General features: G+C 38.0%; 5 protein-coding genes across 12 annotated transcripts; 3 read left to right on the forward strand and 2 right to left on the reverse strand.

Moving 5' to 3' along the window:
• The first annotated feature begins 83 nt into the window (after positions 1-83).
• Positions 84-1,655, forward strand: LOC143376719 (uncharacterized). 2 transcript variants are annotated; one of them, XM_076827346.1, is made up of 3 exons: positions 88-531; positions 610-666; positions 742-1,655. In XM_076827346.1, exons 1-3 carry the CDS (start codon positions 468-470, stop codon positions 1,518-1,520), a joined length of 900 nt encoding a protein of 299 aa, XP_076683461.1. In that variant the 5' UTR covers positions 88-467; the 3' UTR covers positions 1,521-1,655. The 2 variants fall into 2 exon arrangements, with proteins under 2 accessions (XP_076683460.1, XP_076683461.1); XM_076827345.1 differs by having other exon boundaries at positions 84-666.
• A 125-nt stretch (positions 1,656-1,780) lies between these two features.
• On the forward strand, positions 1,781-6,617 carry Fbw5 (F-box and WD repeat domain containing 5). Its single transcript, XM_076827339.1, has 9 exons — positions 1,781-2,617; positions 3,443-3,600; positions 3,699-3,876; positions 3,963-4,155; positions 4,233-4,460; positions 4,526-4,707; positions 4,781-5,096; positions 5,164-5,376; positions 5,738-6,617. The coding sequence occupies exons 1-9, from the start codon at positions 2,329-2,331 to the stop codon at positions 6,003-6,005; spliced, it is 2,025 nt and encodes a 674-aa protein (XP_076683454.1). The 5' UTR covers positions 1,781-2,328; the 3' UTR covers positions 6,006-6,617.
• LOC143376724 (E3 ubiquitin-protein ligase PPP1R11-like) lies at positions 5,132-10,892 on the reverse strand. 3 transcript variants are annotated; one of them, XM_076827357.1, is made up of 6 exons: positions 10,534-10,889; positions 8,651-8,762; positions 7,907-8,062; positions 7,703-7,835; positions 6,825-7,632; positions 6,276-6,767 (listed from the first exon to the last, which is right to left on the reverse strand). In XM_076827357.1, exons 1-4 carry the CDS (start codon positions 10,621-10,623, stop codon positions 7,831-7,833), a joined length of 363 nt encoding a protein of 120 aa, XP_076683472.1. In that variant the 5' UTR covers positions 10,624-10,889; the 3' UTR covers positions 6,276-6,767; positions 6,825-7,632; positions 7,703-7,830. The 3 variants fall into 3 exon arrangements, with proteins under 3 accessions (XP_076683473.1, XP_076683474.1, XP_076683472.1); XM_076827358.1 differs by lacking the exons at positions 6,276-6,767; positions 6,825-7,632 and adding an exon at positions 5,132-5,496; XM_076827359.1 differs by lacking the exons at positions 6,276-6,767; positions 6,825-7,632; positions 7,703-7,835 and adding an exon at positions 5,132-5,496 and having other exon boundaries at positions 10,534-10,892.
• On the reverse strand, positions 8,852-10,468 carry LOC143376716 (succinyl-CoA:glutarate CoA-transferase). Its single transcript, XM_076827341.1, has 2 exons — positions 9,224-10,468; positions 8,852-9,154 (listed from the first exon to the last, which is right to left on the reverse strand). Exons 1-2 carry the CDS (start codon positions 10,283-10,285, stop codon positions 8,924-8,926), a joined length of 1,293 nt encoding a protein of 430 aa, XP_076683456.1. The 5' UTR covers positions 10,286-10,468; the 3' UTR covers positions 8,852-8,923.
• A 1,365-nt stretch (positions 10,893-12,257) lies between the features above and the next one.
• On the forward strand, positions 12,258-14,850 carry LOC143376253 (putative RNA-binding protein 18). Of its 5 annotated transcripts, none has more exons than XM_076826374.1 (6): positions 12,258-12,565; positions 12,651-12,876; positions 13,001-13,098; positions 13,513-13,726; positions 13,827-13,942; positions 14,412-14,850. In XM_076826374.1, the coding sequence occupies exons 2-6, from the start codon at positions 12,871-12,873 to the stop codon at positions 14,668-14,670; spliced, it is 693 nt and encodes a 230-aa protein (XP_076682489.1). In that variant the 5' UTR covers positions 12,258-12,565; positions 12,651-12,870; the 3' UTR covers positions 14,671-14,850. The 5 variants fall into 5 exon arrangements, with proteins under 5 accessions (XP_076682489.1, XP_076682488.1, XP_076682487.1 ...); XM_076826373.1 differs by having other exon boundaries at positions 12,258-12,535; positions 12,606-12,876; XM_076826372.1 differs by having other exon boundaries at positions 12,258-12,535.
• The last annotated feature ends 206 nt before the right edge of the window (positions 14,851-15,056 follow it).

Below are 15,056 nucleotides of genomic sequence, written 5' to 3' on the forward strand. Positions count from 1 at the left end.
TATATATATATATATCAGTATTAGTGTAACAAGTTCTGATTTGAATCTATTTTATTGTTTAAAAAAGGGCAAATTATTAACAAATTATTCGTATGTAAGAAAATTCCAATAATAATTCGATAATATATAATTCTAGTTACACAAACATTGATACCTTAAACGAATACAAATTTTAACAATACTCAGAATATGTTGTCAATTTTTTTTATGTGTTCATTGTAATAGTTTAGTAAGATCTGAGTGTGCTTCTGACTTTAAAGACAATTTTCGCGCAAGTGGGCATTCAAATGTAACGAGTTCAATGTTTACACTTTGTTGCCACCTTAAAGTGCCCTTCAGGATGTACATGGCACAACATGAAAAGACTGTATTGTCCTCTCCGAGTCTAAACAGATGAAGTTCGTCTGCCGATATAACTGTGTAATTTAAGTAGCGTCGTATATCATTTGGTTTAGTGTAATTGAGAAATGTTCAAGAAAAAGGAAAACAGCATGACGTACTTTCTCGGCGGCACCGCAGTCGGGATGGCAGGTAATCGTAACTTTAAACATTCCCAGTGGATATATTTTCTCGCACCGGACACCCTTATTGCACAGTTTATGTTCATAGCTGGCCTCTTAGTCGGGAAATTAATTTCAAAATCAACTACGAACATTCAAAGTTTCGGTAAGTTTCTATTAGCGTTCTACGTCGAGTAAGAAACTGCGCGATTACTGATATCCTTAATTATTATTTCCACAGAACCTGGAATTCCTACCAGAGAAAGCGGAACTGTACACAAATACTCTCAGGATGATAATATTCATAATCCATATTTTCATAAAAATATACATTGTCATACGCGGTCTCGAAGCGCGTCTCGATATGAAACTAACAGCCGTTCAGAACAACCGGTATCTGCAACTTCTTTGACAAAATTAAACGATTTCAACGGTAATATCAACTACTACGTTCCCGAAGAGAAATGTGCAAATGTACAGAAGATTTCTTGCAATAATAATCAGCTACTTAATATGAGCATGGAAAACAACGCTGGATATAATTTGTCTGATGAAGTTTTCCCGGATCGTAAGGAAGAGGAGGAATATAATAACTCTCGTATCTCTAACACCCGAAATGCAGGACGTAAACCATCGTGTGTAACTCAATCGAACAGTCCTGGTTCAACAAATACGGAGCATAAAGATCCTTCGAAGATAATAAATATCGAAAGCGTGAACAGTTCTAACGTAAAAGATGCGAAAAGCTGTAGTAGCATAGAAATGCCAGAAACGTCTAACGATTTGTCTAGCGACTCCCACGTTGACGATAGCTCTGTTTGCAGCAATATTCAGAACACAAACAATTCTACGACTCTTTCGAAAATATTACAAAGTGCAAGTTACAGAGTCATGTGTAACAGTATTTCACAGTCTAACTATGAAGAGGAAGAATGGATCTCGCGCTCTAGTTCCTCTGAAGAGTTTTACGACGCTGATTTAATATCGTCCACGAGGGAAAATAATTTAGGTGTTATGTAAAGCTAAGAAATCGGAGAATATCTACTATTTTTATAGAATTAAGGAGTTACGTTAAAGAGAATACTACTACGTTACTTTGTTATACTACATTGATACTAATAGAAGCAAATAAACTGTTTTCTTGCGATTATAATATACCACACGCTGAGCTATCGTTTCTATTTCGCAGCATTACCAAATTTGGATTGAAGAAATATCTCTCGAGCGACCCTTCGAAAAAACATCGCTCCGCACGCACCAACCTAATACGATTTAAATACCATCGGCTCGCAGCAAGCGATGGTTGGTCGCATTTACCGTTTCCATATTTACATCCAGGCTCCGCCGATTGTCGCTTGGCAAATAGATAAAATGTGCTCTGCTATTCCCAAGAAACACGTTGCTTAAATTTTGCGTCTTAAGAACGCATCCTCTCGCGTCCCTGTACGCATTCGTTATATTCGCGGAAAGAGATCGCGCGTACGTTGCAATTATGTTTCGATCCTCGAGGGTCGGTTTTAAGAGAGAGAGGGAGAGAGAGAGAAGAGAAAAAAGAACAGTAGGAATCTCATTATTATTTCCGACCGTGCGATCTATTCGTCGCTGGTCGAGTTGGAAATGTACTAGACACCGTCGGCTCTAGCTTTTCCTTTTCAATTACGCGAGGATTCACGGACGGAACGGCCAGTCGCACACCTGCGGTGCGCTTAAATGCCAGTGTTTTTGATCTCGGCCAGCCACGGTGTATTACCAGACGTGCACGCATCAGGGGCAGGTATCGCCGATAGCTGTATCAGCTGTTCCGCAAAATAAAAAGTCGCGCCGCGATATGGAAATGATCGACAGCCTGACGGAGAATCAGGAGAATAGCGACGAGGATGCGGCCACGTCCGAGGACAGGAGCGACTGCTTGTCGGAAACGTTCGAGGGAAACGCGAACTGGTGCTACATGTCCGACTCCATTCTCCTCAATATCTTTAAATACCTGACACCGAAGGAACTGACAATCGCTGGGGAGGTGTGCAGGTCATGGCACAGAGTGTCTCGCGACGAGTTCCTCTGGAAAGATTTGTTCTACCAGATCTATAAAATAGACCCGGATATCGGCATTAAGCCAGGTTAACTTTATTTGTTTATTTATAAACCCTCACACTGTGGAGAATAACACCTTTGCGAGTCGAGAGCATGTGTATGAAATGTCATTCTTTTTCTATCAGATATCGTGTTTCTCAATGATCCATGTACCTCGCTTTCAGAGTAAATAGTCGAGACGAATTTCTTTCAATTGTCATTGCTTATTTCCCTTGGTTTCAGCTTTAACGATGCGTCCAGAGCTTTATGTTTTAGTAGGACCTAATTTGGATTCTTAGAAAATAATTCTCTTTATTGAATAATAAATTCAGAATATTTTCGGGACTCGCGTGTATTTTAAAGGATTCTTTTACAAATTTAATATAATCTGTAACAGCTGGAAAAATGATATTTCATATCCATAGGAACACAATACGTATCAATGGCGCGCTCAGTATTTAATCTTGGGAGAGCCGGATAGAAATGTTTTCAATGCAAATTCAATAAAATTCATTAGGTGATTAGAAGAATTTATTTAAAGAATGAAATCCAGTTTTCCTTCCTTTTCTTTCACCCCCTCTGGGTGCGCCACTGATACGTAGGGTGGGCTCAGTTCACGGTACAACCGAAAGTGGGGTGATTCTTTATGTACAAATAAATAAAAAGTATTGAATAAAATTTTGTCCTAACATTTTGTTTTCAAGGAGATTGATTCTAGAAATTCATCGAGTATAATCGAGACGAAGTGCAGCTTAGTTGTACCATAAATTGTGCTCCCATCCTATATAAAACTATTGCTGGTATTAAAACTCGGCTCTATATTCCTCGTTTTACACTTGACATTATCATCTAAAACTCATTATGTTTTATAGGGAAATCTTCTTGGTTAGAAGAATTTAAACGTTTAACGTATCATATACCGCTTGTAGAAACAGAAGTACTTAAAGCACATTCTCATCAAGTATTACATGTTAGCTTCTCGCACAATGGGAAAATGTTCGCAACATGTTCAAAAGATGCATATATTTTTGTGGGTTACTCTCATTTACTTTTTAATTATTATATGATTTCCTCCGCTATGTATAATTATATTTAAAGACATAAAACCAGTCGTACGAATTTCCCTAGGTCTGGGATAGCCAATATCCTGTCGGCATAAAGTATCTCCGCGACATGAAAACATTTAATTGGAAGTACACGCAATATTCGCAGTTCAATTCCTCCGATACCTTATTACTCGTCTCTGGCGTACATTTTGGAACTCCTCTTAGTACTCTAGGAGAAATAGCAGTATTTAGACTAGCACGTAAGAGTATCAATGAATTACCCAATATTCTATAATTAATGGTACAAAGTAGCTTGCGTATAGTTACTTGATTCTCGCTGTTGCAGCTGGCTTTAATCTCCAATGTAGAGTCTCGAATAAACCCTACGACATATTCGGTACATGGTATAGCGAACATTATCTTCTAAACGGAAACCTGTTTTGGTTGGCTCATCTGGTTACGACTAGCGTCCTTTGGCTTAATAAGGCAAATCAGGAGACATCTAGCGAACATGTACCTATCATGTCGCAACTTTTTAGGTATCACGAATATGGTTTACGAAAAGAATTCTCCAACTGTGGGACCTTTGCGACTTTGGATGTTTCACATATTTTAGGTTTTACAATGGGAACGCGTCGTCGATTCGGACGATCATGGTAGCCAATTGCTTGACACCTGAACAGGCAGAGTCCGAAGAACAACAGAGCGAGCCTTCGTCCTCCGATGAGAAAGAAGAAAAGGGGAATCCACCGAGTCATAAAGACATTTCATCTACCTCTTCTAACGATGCCATTCAACATCAGGAAGAACCAGTTCTTCTTCGACACGCGTCGTCTAGATTACAGCAAGTATACGCGTAATAGAGCAACGTGCGCACAGATCGACATTAACCGAATTATATGCAACTAGATATAACACGTTGGAAGGTATATTTATGAATTGGGAAAAGCTTGGCGATGACTTTGAATATGCCAATCCTATACAGTACAATCAAGAATACAGACAAGTGGAAATGGAGAAAAAGGTTCAAGGGAGCGAGAAGGATGATGAGAACGAGAGTACTCAATGGGACGAGGATAACGAGCCCGATGGTACAATTAGCTATTACAAAGTTATCGCGATATTTTTATTCCCCGAATCCCATTGTGAAGTTTTATTCGTCAGATTTGCCCTTGGAAGATGATACCGACGAATTGACAAATAGCTGCGACAAGTATCTCATTTTCACAACTGGATCGAAAACTTACACACCGCATCAAGTGGGTTTCAAGAGAATCAAGAATATCAAGTTCCCAACGAGATTGGTCTCGGAGCCGTCGTTGCGTGAAAGATTCGCGGAAAGAGAAAGGGAACGAGGATTACTGAACTTCAATGCTAATTGGATGAATTACGAATCTGTAGCCGATAAATTCGACAAAGTAGATCACGTAATTGACTTACACGGGCATATTATAGGAATGGGACTTTCGCCGGATCATAGGTCAGTTGTTTACATTACGAATATAAAATCACCAGTTTCCTCTTTCACGGTAAACGTTTATCTCCAGATATTTATATGTAAATACAAGACCATGGCCGCGGGGTTACGTTATTACAAGCCCGTTACAACCTCCCCCGATAGCTCAAGAGATCGACATACACGTAATTGATTTAGTAACACTGAAACAAGTTGGTACCATGCTAAGAGCTCACAAGGCTTACACGCCGAATAACGAATGTTTCTTCATCTTCCTCGATGTGTGCGACGAATACGTAGCAAGGTAATCGATACAATCCGTTACAGTTTTCTCGTTCTTAGAATTCCTATTACCCCGATGGAGGAGAAATCCTGGCCCTCTGTCATCTCCCGATTAATATCAGCAGAAGCATGGCTTTTCATGCTGAAAAGAAAATTCATGAAGTTAGGATCTGTTCGTGATATGTTCTCTCAGAGTTGGGCATTATTCGAGTAATTTTTTATCCATTATTCTTGAGTAACTTCGTTTCATTGGCAATTCTTATTCGAAATCATTGGAATAAAAATTTATTTGGATAATGCCCAGCTGTGTGTTCTCTCATGTACGATGAAACGTTCAATACTTGGGATTATATATTTATGTTTGAATATGAATTTGTTATTAGCGGTGCCGAAGACAAGCACGGGTATCTTTGGGACAGATATTACGGGGTATGTTTAGCCAAGCTCCCCCATTCTGATGTCGTTAATTCCGTTGCCTTCAATCCGCGTGATCCCGAAATGTTGGTAACTACTAGTGACGATTATACCGTTAAAGTCTGGCGTAGTCGAGCCATGGTACAGGCACTGGGATCAAACAAAGACGCTTTCCGTAGAGGTATGGAAGTACGAAATAGACGCAAGTTTCATAGAAGTAGTTGTAACATCGATTGACTAAAAACTATTCAATTTCCGATTTAAAGATGCTTCTAAAGTCTTGGACAGTATATTAAGTTACTGTATCTACACATTGTACTTACATTTGTAACATATTAATACCTCTACGAATTCGTATAAAAGTATAAATTCTATTTTCGATGAATTTAGAATAAAGGACCCGTGACGTTGCAAATCCTGATCTATAAATGTTTTATAAAATTTCGCACAACTTTCATTCTAAAGGGGGGAGTGTAGTTTGTAATAATTCGGAGAGAGAGAGATCTATTCTTTTATGTAACATCGTTTTATTAGAGTTAGAATATCACTTGTTTCAGTAATTCAATAAGCGCATACAAAAACTGTTTTTCGCGATTGCTTTTTTTTTGTATCGATTTGTGTCTTTTCTCGTGCTGCTATCGTAGCCTGTGTGTACTTAAGGTTTATAGCTTGGAAAGATAAGTTGTATATTTTTAAACATTTACAAGGCATAAAAGTGAGAATTTTTTTTAACATTTTCGTAACGGATTTTAATTGACGATATTTCTTGTCTTTAAGTAATTGTTCCGACTGATACGTTTTAATTAATTTAGAATAAACTTTGGTGGTACGCGAGTATTTATTACGTGTGTTAAATAAAAAAATTATCACTTTTACGTGTCTTACTGTATTACAATTTTCGCTCGCAGGATAAAATTTGAAATGTATCCGAAGCTTTGGCACAGTAATTTCAAGCATTCGTTTTCTACAAAAAAGAAAAAAGAATGACAAAGGAACATACTCTAATTGATATACATATATATATATATATATATATATATATATATATATATACACATATATATGATGTATCATCAGAAATGTACAAATAACTGTTCTAATTGTAGTTGATGCATTCGAATTGTAGATGTATTCGAAGTAAGGAACTATGCTTTAAATTAAAATCGAACCGGTGTTTTAATACCAATCGTATATATGTAACATAAAGTTACTCGAAATAAAGATATTTTGCTGGTAAGGGAGTACATGTAGGCAACTATTATTGTAGCGAAATGTAAAATTAATAAACAGCACTATTTCATGTTACAAATATTTCAAGCAATATACCTGTCACAGGATAAACAATATATAATTAAATGTTACACAAGATTTGTTGGAATTAACATTAGACATTAGGAATTTGTTTTTCATTTAGAGTATTTAAATTCGTTGGCAAACTTTTTAGATACCTATAGTAATGCGACTCGCTTTAAATGGCTTTAGTGCTTTGAAAATAGCTAAGACAATATGCATGCTCTATAATATAGAGTCTACATTATAGGAACTATTAGGTATTAGACTTCTATTAAACAACTAAAGAGATGTACGTGTGTTCACATACAGTCATTTCAACCCAACATACTATAAAACCATTATCTATTGTAACAAGAATTGACCTCATAAGTAACAAGAGTCAATATATTTCCCTTCTCTTTTTTTCGTTTAATAATAATGATATGCCCTACCAGTATTTCTTTACTTGGAATTATAAGTACCGCAAATCTGATTCGTAGTACTTATTCAAACATATCAATGTCATTAATATAGACATTAATAAGACAATTGCATTCAGAGTTGTAATATTTCCATTGATATTACCAATTCCCTGTAAAATGAAATTTAATCACGTACTTATCGTTACACTGTACACTTCATATAATACAAAAATAACGTACCTATTCTCCGTCGCTTTCTTTCAAATAACATTGATACAAGAAACGTACGAGTAACGTGTTTTTTTTTTGTTTCGTTTGGAAAAGTTATTTATACCAGCAATGTGCACTTATGTAGATGCTTTTACTAATCATTCTGCGAAAGAATACGCATACATTTACAAATATGTCTCCTACGAGCATGCTGGCTTTACGAAATCAAATTACCAGCGCTAGAAGGTATTTCTTCCTTAGGTGGTTCTGCGTTATGGTGTAGAACCTTTTTATGGGCATCTTTGTGTCCATGGCAATGCTCGCATTCATCCTCACTCTCTTCGGAACTACTTTCACCGAAGCTTCGTGGCTTTTCGTAAATGCAACAACCTATAGCATAGATATGCGTGCCGATATAAACATAGCTGCGGGAGGCATAAATGAATAGGCAGGCCTATCTAGAAATTTGCGAAAAATCGATTTTACGATTTTTATATTTTCTTGAAGTACAACATCTTAAAAATATTCCCTGAAACTTTAAACTGGTTTTCCTCAAAATCATGTTTCCAAAGTAGGTGAGACACATAACTAAAAAATTAATGAACCGATTTACTCGAGGCTTTGCAGGCTTATTTTAGGATTAAAAATCTAAGCGCTATCGGCAGCTTTTCCTTTTTTTTTACCTAGACTTTTTTTACACTCGAAACACGAGCGATTCTTTGCCAAATATCGATGCTTCAACTTTACACAGCCGCTATTTTGTCTCAAAATAATTTTTCCAAAATTGGGCCCGATAGCGCCTAGATAATTTCAGATATTATCCGTAAGATACTTTTATTATTAAACATTAGTCTATTGTACTCTTTCCAATAGACTAATGTTTAATAATAAAAGTTTATCGGTTTTTCTAGAAAAAAATCCCAAAAAGCATGTTGTTTGACCGTTCTAGGTAGGCCTCCTCCCTTAATGGAAACTTACATTTAGATTTCTTCTTATTCATGTGTTCGTTGTCCACAGTACCTTGAGTCCACTGAACTTTTTTATTACATTTTGGTTTTCTGAGGCGTAGTCGAACAGTTGGTGCCACATCCTGAAAGAATAATGAACAGATTAACTATTGTTTCATACGCGTCGATTGATACAGGGTATATTCAGAGACATTTGTACTGAGCTGTACGATTATGTTTGAAAATATATTTATTGCTTTTTAAATTGTATACATAATATATAAAATATAAACAAGGATCTCTTCTATTGTATAACTTTAGTCTTCTTCAAAATTTGTATCTTATCGTCAGAATAGTTTAAAACACTTTTCAATATTTCTTCAGTGTGCTGCCCTGAAATGGGAGGTGCTAATCTAACTTTATTTGTAGCGTAACTGTAAGTCACAGGAGGACCGATAACTTTAATCTTCTTCCCCGTGGAATGTTCTATTTCTTGTACCATTTCTATGTGCTTCACATGAGGATCGTCGAAAACCTATAAAATTGTCGTGCGTAAAGATCATTTAAGTTACCTACCGCAGCATAAAGATTTACCAATCTGTACCTGTCCTATCGTATTTATTGGGCCATACGGGAAAGAGGAGCCTTCGAATATCTCCGCCCAGCTTTTGTTACCTTTCTTTTTAAATTCTCTTCTAAGTATCTCTAATAACTCATCTCTGTTCTGGACTCTAGATGTATTGCTTTTAAATTTCTCACAGTCGAGCAACTCCATTAATCGCATTCTTTTAACTAGGTCTATAAATTGCGTGTCGCTTCCCGTCCCGACAGTCATATACCCATCTTTCGTGGGGAAGGCTTCGTAAGGTACAATGCTCTCGTGCTCTGAACCCCAGCGCACTGCTTCTTTATTAGCATTTAAGTAACTAGAACCAATATTTATTAAACTGGCGACTTGCGTCGCTAATAGATTACACTGAATCCATTGCCCCCTGTTGGTTTTCATTCTCTGGTACAACGCCGTTATTATAGCTCCATGAGCGTATAAACCTGTGGCCAAGTCAGTTACCGCTACGCCGACCTTACACGGTGGCCCATCCTTCGCGCCTGTTATGTGTAATAACCCTCCGATGGAGGCAGCGATCACGTCGTACCCTGGTCTATTAGCGTAAGGACCTTTGTATCCGTAGCCAGTCAAAGAACAGTATACAAGATGCGGCGCTATCTTGGAAATGTCTTCGTATCCCAATCCTAACTTTTTCAATTTCCCCGGAACATAATTCTCTATCAAAACGTCGGATTTTTTAGCCAGCTCGTAAATGACATCTTTACCTTGTTTCAAATCAATGCATATGCTCTTTTTGTTTCTGTTAACACTGAGAAAATATGTTGATTCCTGTGTCCCTTTAAGAAACGGCGGGCCCCATTTCCGTGCTTCGTCCCCACCACCCGGCCTCTCGATCTTCAAGATCTCCGCGCCAAGGTCGCCGAGAATCATAGTGCAATAAGGTCCAGCCACGATTCTTGTCAGATCCAAGACGCGAATGCCAGACAGCGGCGACCTGCATTCTTCGGTAGTCGCAGAGAAATCCCTCAGATTCCTAATATTACACGCACTTGATAAGAGTCTAGTCTTTATCGCACACTTTGACCAGAAAGCATACATGCCGTTAGTTTGTATACTACCGACGCACAGTAATTACTTCGAATTTTACAAGGAACTTGTAGCACACTCACAGAATCACCAAATGTCAGTTGAATCGCGCAACATCGGTAACTTTATAATGTTTCGGGTGTAACACTCTTCGTACAGGTATCGCGCGCTATCTTTTACAAGCGCGGTGTAAAAAAAGCATCTTTGGCCTTAAAGCTTTATCAGAATAATGACGTAGCCATAATATAAATCGAGCCTACCTGAGATCCAGAGTCTGTGACATCCGTTTCCAAAACGGTTTCCGTTTGGGTCTGAGGTGCCGATTGCTCGGACATCATTGACCTATCCATTCGAAATCTCTTTTCCCCGAAGTAATGCAACGAAGCTACATATAAGAGCTTCACCGTGATTCAATATCGCGGCTACTCCATGCTGTCATCATTCGTGATCTAATGGAAACGACGCCATGCCACTATGCTAACACAATTCTCATCTCCTATAATTCTATTTATTATTCATCGAAAGGTACCACGACGACTTCGGTGCCGCGAATCTGCCTGCAACCTGCAACAAGCCTTACGCAGCCTAATGAGATCAACGTTGTAATTAATAATGGTTTCAAATGTCCCTACGCCAAACGTGCGGGCCGAAACTGTCCCTACCGCCACGGTGTGGAGACACGCCGATGCCAGGGAACGCGCGGAAACTCCTAATGCAGTGTTTCCCAACCTTTTTTGAAACGCGATCCCCTTTTATGATATTCAAATCACCTGCGAATCTCCCCTCCATACAGTGGCGCACTCAGGATGGAGCTGAGTTGAACGGATAAAAATATTGTTAAGAAAGTTTTATTTAATGCAAATTCAATAAAATTCATTAGGCGATTATAAAAATTTATTTAAAAAGTAAAATCCATTTTTCTTTTCATTTTACAAAGCCCCTTCTTTGGGGGGTGCCACCTTGCAACGAGAAGGTTGCATTTTTAAACAATTAAAGCATAGTAAAAATATTTCAAAAATGCATATGAAGATTTCGATGGATTTACCTAATTCCTTACCGGTGTTACGCTTGAACGTGGCTGGGAAATTGCATGTAATCGATATGTATATAAAGTACGTAGGCGATTTCGTCGACGAGCTCGGGGCTTTTTCTTTGACGCTACATGCATAAAATTAGAAGTGTTCTAGACGGGAACCTGTGACTTGGCAGTACCTTCACCATGTTCATGAAATACTGTAGAATGTTAGCGATGAAAAAAGCCAACCATAGTAAGCTCGAATACAATCGAATCTCGATCGGCCACAATCGTTTGAGCTGTGTGTTGTTGCAGAACTATTAAGAAACGAAAAAAGATATTTAAAGATTGATCAAAGGTTAGGCTTTATTATAACACGTCCGTGCTTTTACAACGTCGGTGATGAATTGCGAGGCGAAGAAACAGACTTCTTCGTACGTTCGTTCCTCTTTTTTTTTAAAACATTGTTTTCGAGCGATAAGGAAGGAGGCGAAGACAAATTTCAAATGTAATAAACTTCATCCTTAACTCTTTAAAGTTCAAACTTCACGCTCCAAGAGCTTGCGCTAATCGCCGCTAGAGCGAGAATCGCAACTCGCAACAGTACGTATTAATTACTAGTACTTTCGAAAAACTGGAAAGGAAAAACCCTCGAGAAGCACAACGCGCTCTACGTGTTTATGAGTCCTAGCAATAAACTCTTCCTCGTCCTCCGTTTCGATCACGCTTAAAACCTTCCAGATGTGCTGCTCGCTTCGAACCCGCATGCCTACAATAAATCTTTCCGCTGCAAAGGATTTTGAATTACGCTCTCATACCAAAACTTGATATCTCTATGTCCTATAGCTAACTCCACATAACACACAGATTCAACCAGCGGAGATCGCACACATAAAAGCACGGTAATCGGGACATCTACCCTATTAGAAAAAAAAAACCGAAAAACCGTGGCGACCTCCCAGAAAACACTTCGCGACCCACAGGTTGGGAATCACTGTCCTAATGCGTAGTCGTCACTGCCAGTCAGAGTTCAGAGTTGAAGTTGACATAAAGCTGTTTACCTGAGCGCTATTTTCGGTACGTCTGCAAATGAAAAAATCACGTTTCCTAATTTGTGTGTTGAAAAAGTACTCGGTTTCTCGCAAGTGCGTACATGTATGTCACGATTGCGTACCTGCGCTCGTCATTCTAAGCGCAACATTGTAAATATCAGTGCACGGTTGCTGAAGCTCATACATGCTTCCGAAGTACGTACAGAGACAACTTAGTCACGATAAGTACATGATCAGGTTGAATTAGAGTGTTAATATTTATTAGGAGATACGAGGATATGTTTGCCTGATGTGTCCGAACTATTTTTAGGAACAGGTATTATGTCGTTTATAACTATCGCCCGTAACGATGAACGATTTGCTATACTGCCGTGCGTTGACTGCAGTGCGAATGGTCCGCTGTGTTTGTGGGGCTTCCTATAAATATTTAAAATCCGATGCCGCGATATGCACGGGAGCACGCTTTGAGATTGATAGCGGCAACTGAGGCGTCTCTGTGTTAATTTAATATCATTTCGGATTCCACTGACATGGAGGTGAGAATTATTCCTTTACGCTCTCGGTTATGCACAGGTTATGGGATCCTATTTAAAATTCATCGAGCGCCGCGAAATGTACGCGCATTAGGAGCTTAGTAATATTGTTTTGTTTTATTTGTAGCCAGTTACTAAAGTTCCTTTACCATTAGAACCCATAAAGTCGAATCAGGTGGAGGACAGAAGATTGTGGGTGGGCAATTTAGATTTAAGAATTAATGAGTAAGTATTTACTTAAATTGTTCGTTAGGGGGAGAGGTCGTGGTCAAAATAGCAACTTTTTGAATGGGATCGATTGACAAAAATTTGAGGGATGTTATAAAGTACTACCGACACGTTCGTACGACTTAAGGCAATTTTGGTTGGTGTGTACCTTAGTTGGAACTTTTTAGTTTATAAATCAGTGTTGATGGTGTCAATAGAGACAGTTCTTGCTTTTATGCTGACACTTTTCTATGAGAAGCTTCGAACGTACAAGGCAGATGTTTAGAAATGTTCAATACCTTTAGCGTCATTAATGTTTAGAATTAGATACCAATTCCATTCGAAAAGTGTTTGTTTTTACGTTTGTGTGCGGTATGATCTTTCTGTACGATGGAAGGAATCTGAAAAAACTAACTCTTTATCTGTCTACTGGTACCAACTCCTAAAACTCGTCCAACAACATGGAACGATAGAAAAGTTCGACCTCCTGTTCCACCGATCAGGCCCGCAAGCTGGTCAGCCAAGAGGATATGCATTTGTTACCTATAAAACTGTTCAAGACGCAGAAGCGGCCAAAGATGCTTTACATAACTTAAAAGTAGGAGCGAAAAATATTATCGTCAGATGGGCTCATAGCGTGACAGAGGTAATTGCTAAAATAACACATTTGGCGACATAATAACCCTTGTAATATACATAATTGTTTTACGATACGTGAATGGTATTAATGTTATTTGATTTTGAAGTCTGATATAGATAAGCCAAAACCGAAGATAGATATTCCTGCTTTAGCTGGGGCTAAGAAAGAAGATAAAAGAATAAGGTACATCGTTGAACAGAAATATCTCTATGGATTATGGGGGTAGGTTATCCTGAACAGCCCAAAATCAGGCCCTTCAAACGCACATTCTGAAGTAATAGATGAATATAGTTTCTTAGAATAGATGTTTCTGATTTTTTCCTTTTTTTGTAGGAAAAATATTTATCTTTTTTTTAAAGAATGTATATTGAAAATGTGCTCCCAATACATGGAGGGGAATAGTTTCCAGCAGCTCTCTGTAAATTTTCATTCAAATCGTTGGAGCGGTTTTCGAGATTTTATGTTCACCGTTTTGGAAAACGTAGTTTCTGGGAAATCGCGTTTAAAGTTCGACATCGTTATCCGATCTCATGTGCAGGCTCGTACATTTTTTACTGTAATTCCTTCAATTTTTAGAATTTCGGGGCCCGGTTGCGCTTAAAATACGTAGAAACGGTGTAGCTGGCGGAATATGCAAACATCCTAAAAACCAATTTTCGAAACTTTTGAGGGTAACCTACCCCCTTAAAAGGGACGATCGACAAACATTGTTTATACGAACATATAATTTTCTCAACAGCCGCGAGACAGCGATCCAGGCTATAGAGGCGAAACTAAAATTAATGAACGAATCTGAGGAAGAATTTGAACTAAATAAACCTTTGAATGGATCGCCCATAATACAGTTATATCAAAAACCAGAAAATCCAAAACCGTCCACGTCGACTCGTTATAATCGAAATCATTATCACAGTAATAAGCCGTATAACCGTTACAAGCCGAGGAGATAACTCGAACCCTTTTTCTTTAATTTCATAGTGTTGTGATTAAGGATAAATCTACTTTTGCAGACCAACATTTGTTCCATGACTATAGTTGATATATTATTTATATTTTCTATTTAAGTGATTTCTGTGTAACGATTAAGTTTTTTTGTACCATAAAGTCTTGTATTTTTTAGTTGATATTTATATCTGTTTTTGTACTAATCGAACATGATTCCTATAGTGGCGCACCCGCGCATCGGATACACGTGTATCTTAATTCACTGATAACGCAATGCTTAATATGTACATTAACGTACGTGTATTTTCATAATCTATGATATCTTTTTATAATAAACAGATACATACTTTAAATATGTATTTTAAAATAACGCAGAATACGATGGTCCTTT

This window comes from Andrena cerasifolii, chromosome 14 (assembly GCF_050908995.1).
Source record: "Andrena cerasifolii isolate SP2316 chromosome 14, iyAndCera1_principal, whole genome shotgun sequence".
In the NCBI taxonomy this organism is placed as follows: Eukaryota; Metazoa; Arthropoda; class Insecta; order Hymenoptera; family Andrenidae; genus Andrena; species Andrena cerasifolii.

What these genes read in the sequence shown, in the direction of transcription:
- LOC143376724 (XM_076827359.1), bottom strand. Translation starts at nt 10,623, where the DNA reads ATGGATAGGTCAATGATGTCCGAGCAATCGGCACCTCAGACCCAAACG. An exon ending in TCACAGACTCTGGATCTCAG is followed by an intron (nt 8,763 to 10,533) that starts GTAGGCTCGATT and finishes TTATTCTTTCAG; the next exon opens with GATGTGGCACCAACTGTTCG. An exon ending in GAATAAGAAGAAATCTAAAT is followed by an intron (nt 8,063 to 8,650) that starts GTAAGTTTCCAT and finishes TCTATGCTATAG; the next exon opens with GTTGTTGCATTTACGAAAAG.
- LOC143376253 (XM_076826374.1), top strand. An exon ending in GGGCTCATAGCGTGACAGAG is followed by an intron (nt 13,727 to 13,826) that starts GTAATTGCTAAA and finishes TTGATTTTGAAG; the next exon opens with TCTGATATAGATAAGCCAAA. An exon ending in TATCTCTATGGATTATGGGG is followed by an intron (nt 13,943 to 14,411) that starts GTAGGTTATCCT and finishes CCCCCTTAAAAG; the next exon opens with GGACGATCGACAAACATTGT.
- Fbw5 (XM_076827339.1), top strand. Translation starts at nt 2,329, where the DNA reads ATGGAAATGATCGACAGCCTGACGGAGAATCAGGAGAATAGCGACGAG. An exon ending in GGACTTTCGCCGGATCATAG is followed by an intron (nt 5,097 to 5,163) that starts GTCAGTTGTTTA and finishes GTTTATCTCCAG; the next exon opens with ATATTTATATGTAAATACAA. An exon ending in TGCGACGAATACGTAGCAAG is followed by an intron (nt 5,377 to 5,737) that starts GTAATCGATACA and finishes ATTTGTTATTAG; the next exon opens with CGGTGCCGAAGACAAGCACG.
- LOC143376716 (XM_076827341.1), bottom strand. Translation starts at nt 10,285, where the DNA reads ATGTATGCTTTCTGGTCAAAGTGTGCGATAAAGACTAGACTCTTATCA. An exon ending in CAATAAATACGATAGGACAG is followed by an intron (nt 9,155 to 9,223) that starts GTACAGATTGGT and finishes ACAATTTTATAG; the next exon opens with GTTTTCGACGATCCTCATGT.
- LOC143376719 (XM_076827345.1), top strand. Translation starts at nt 468, where the DNA reads ATGTTCAAGAAAAAGGAAAACAGCATGACGTACTTTCTCGGCGGCACC. An exon ending in TACGAACATTCAAAGTTTCG is followed by an intron (nt 667 to 741) that starts GTAAGTTTCTAT and finishes TTATTTCCACAG; the next exon opens with AACCTGGAATTCCTACCAGA.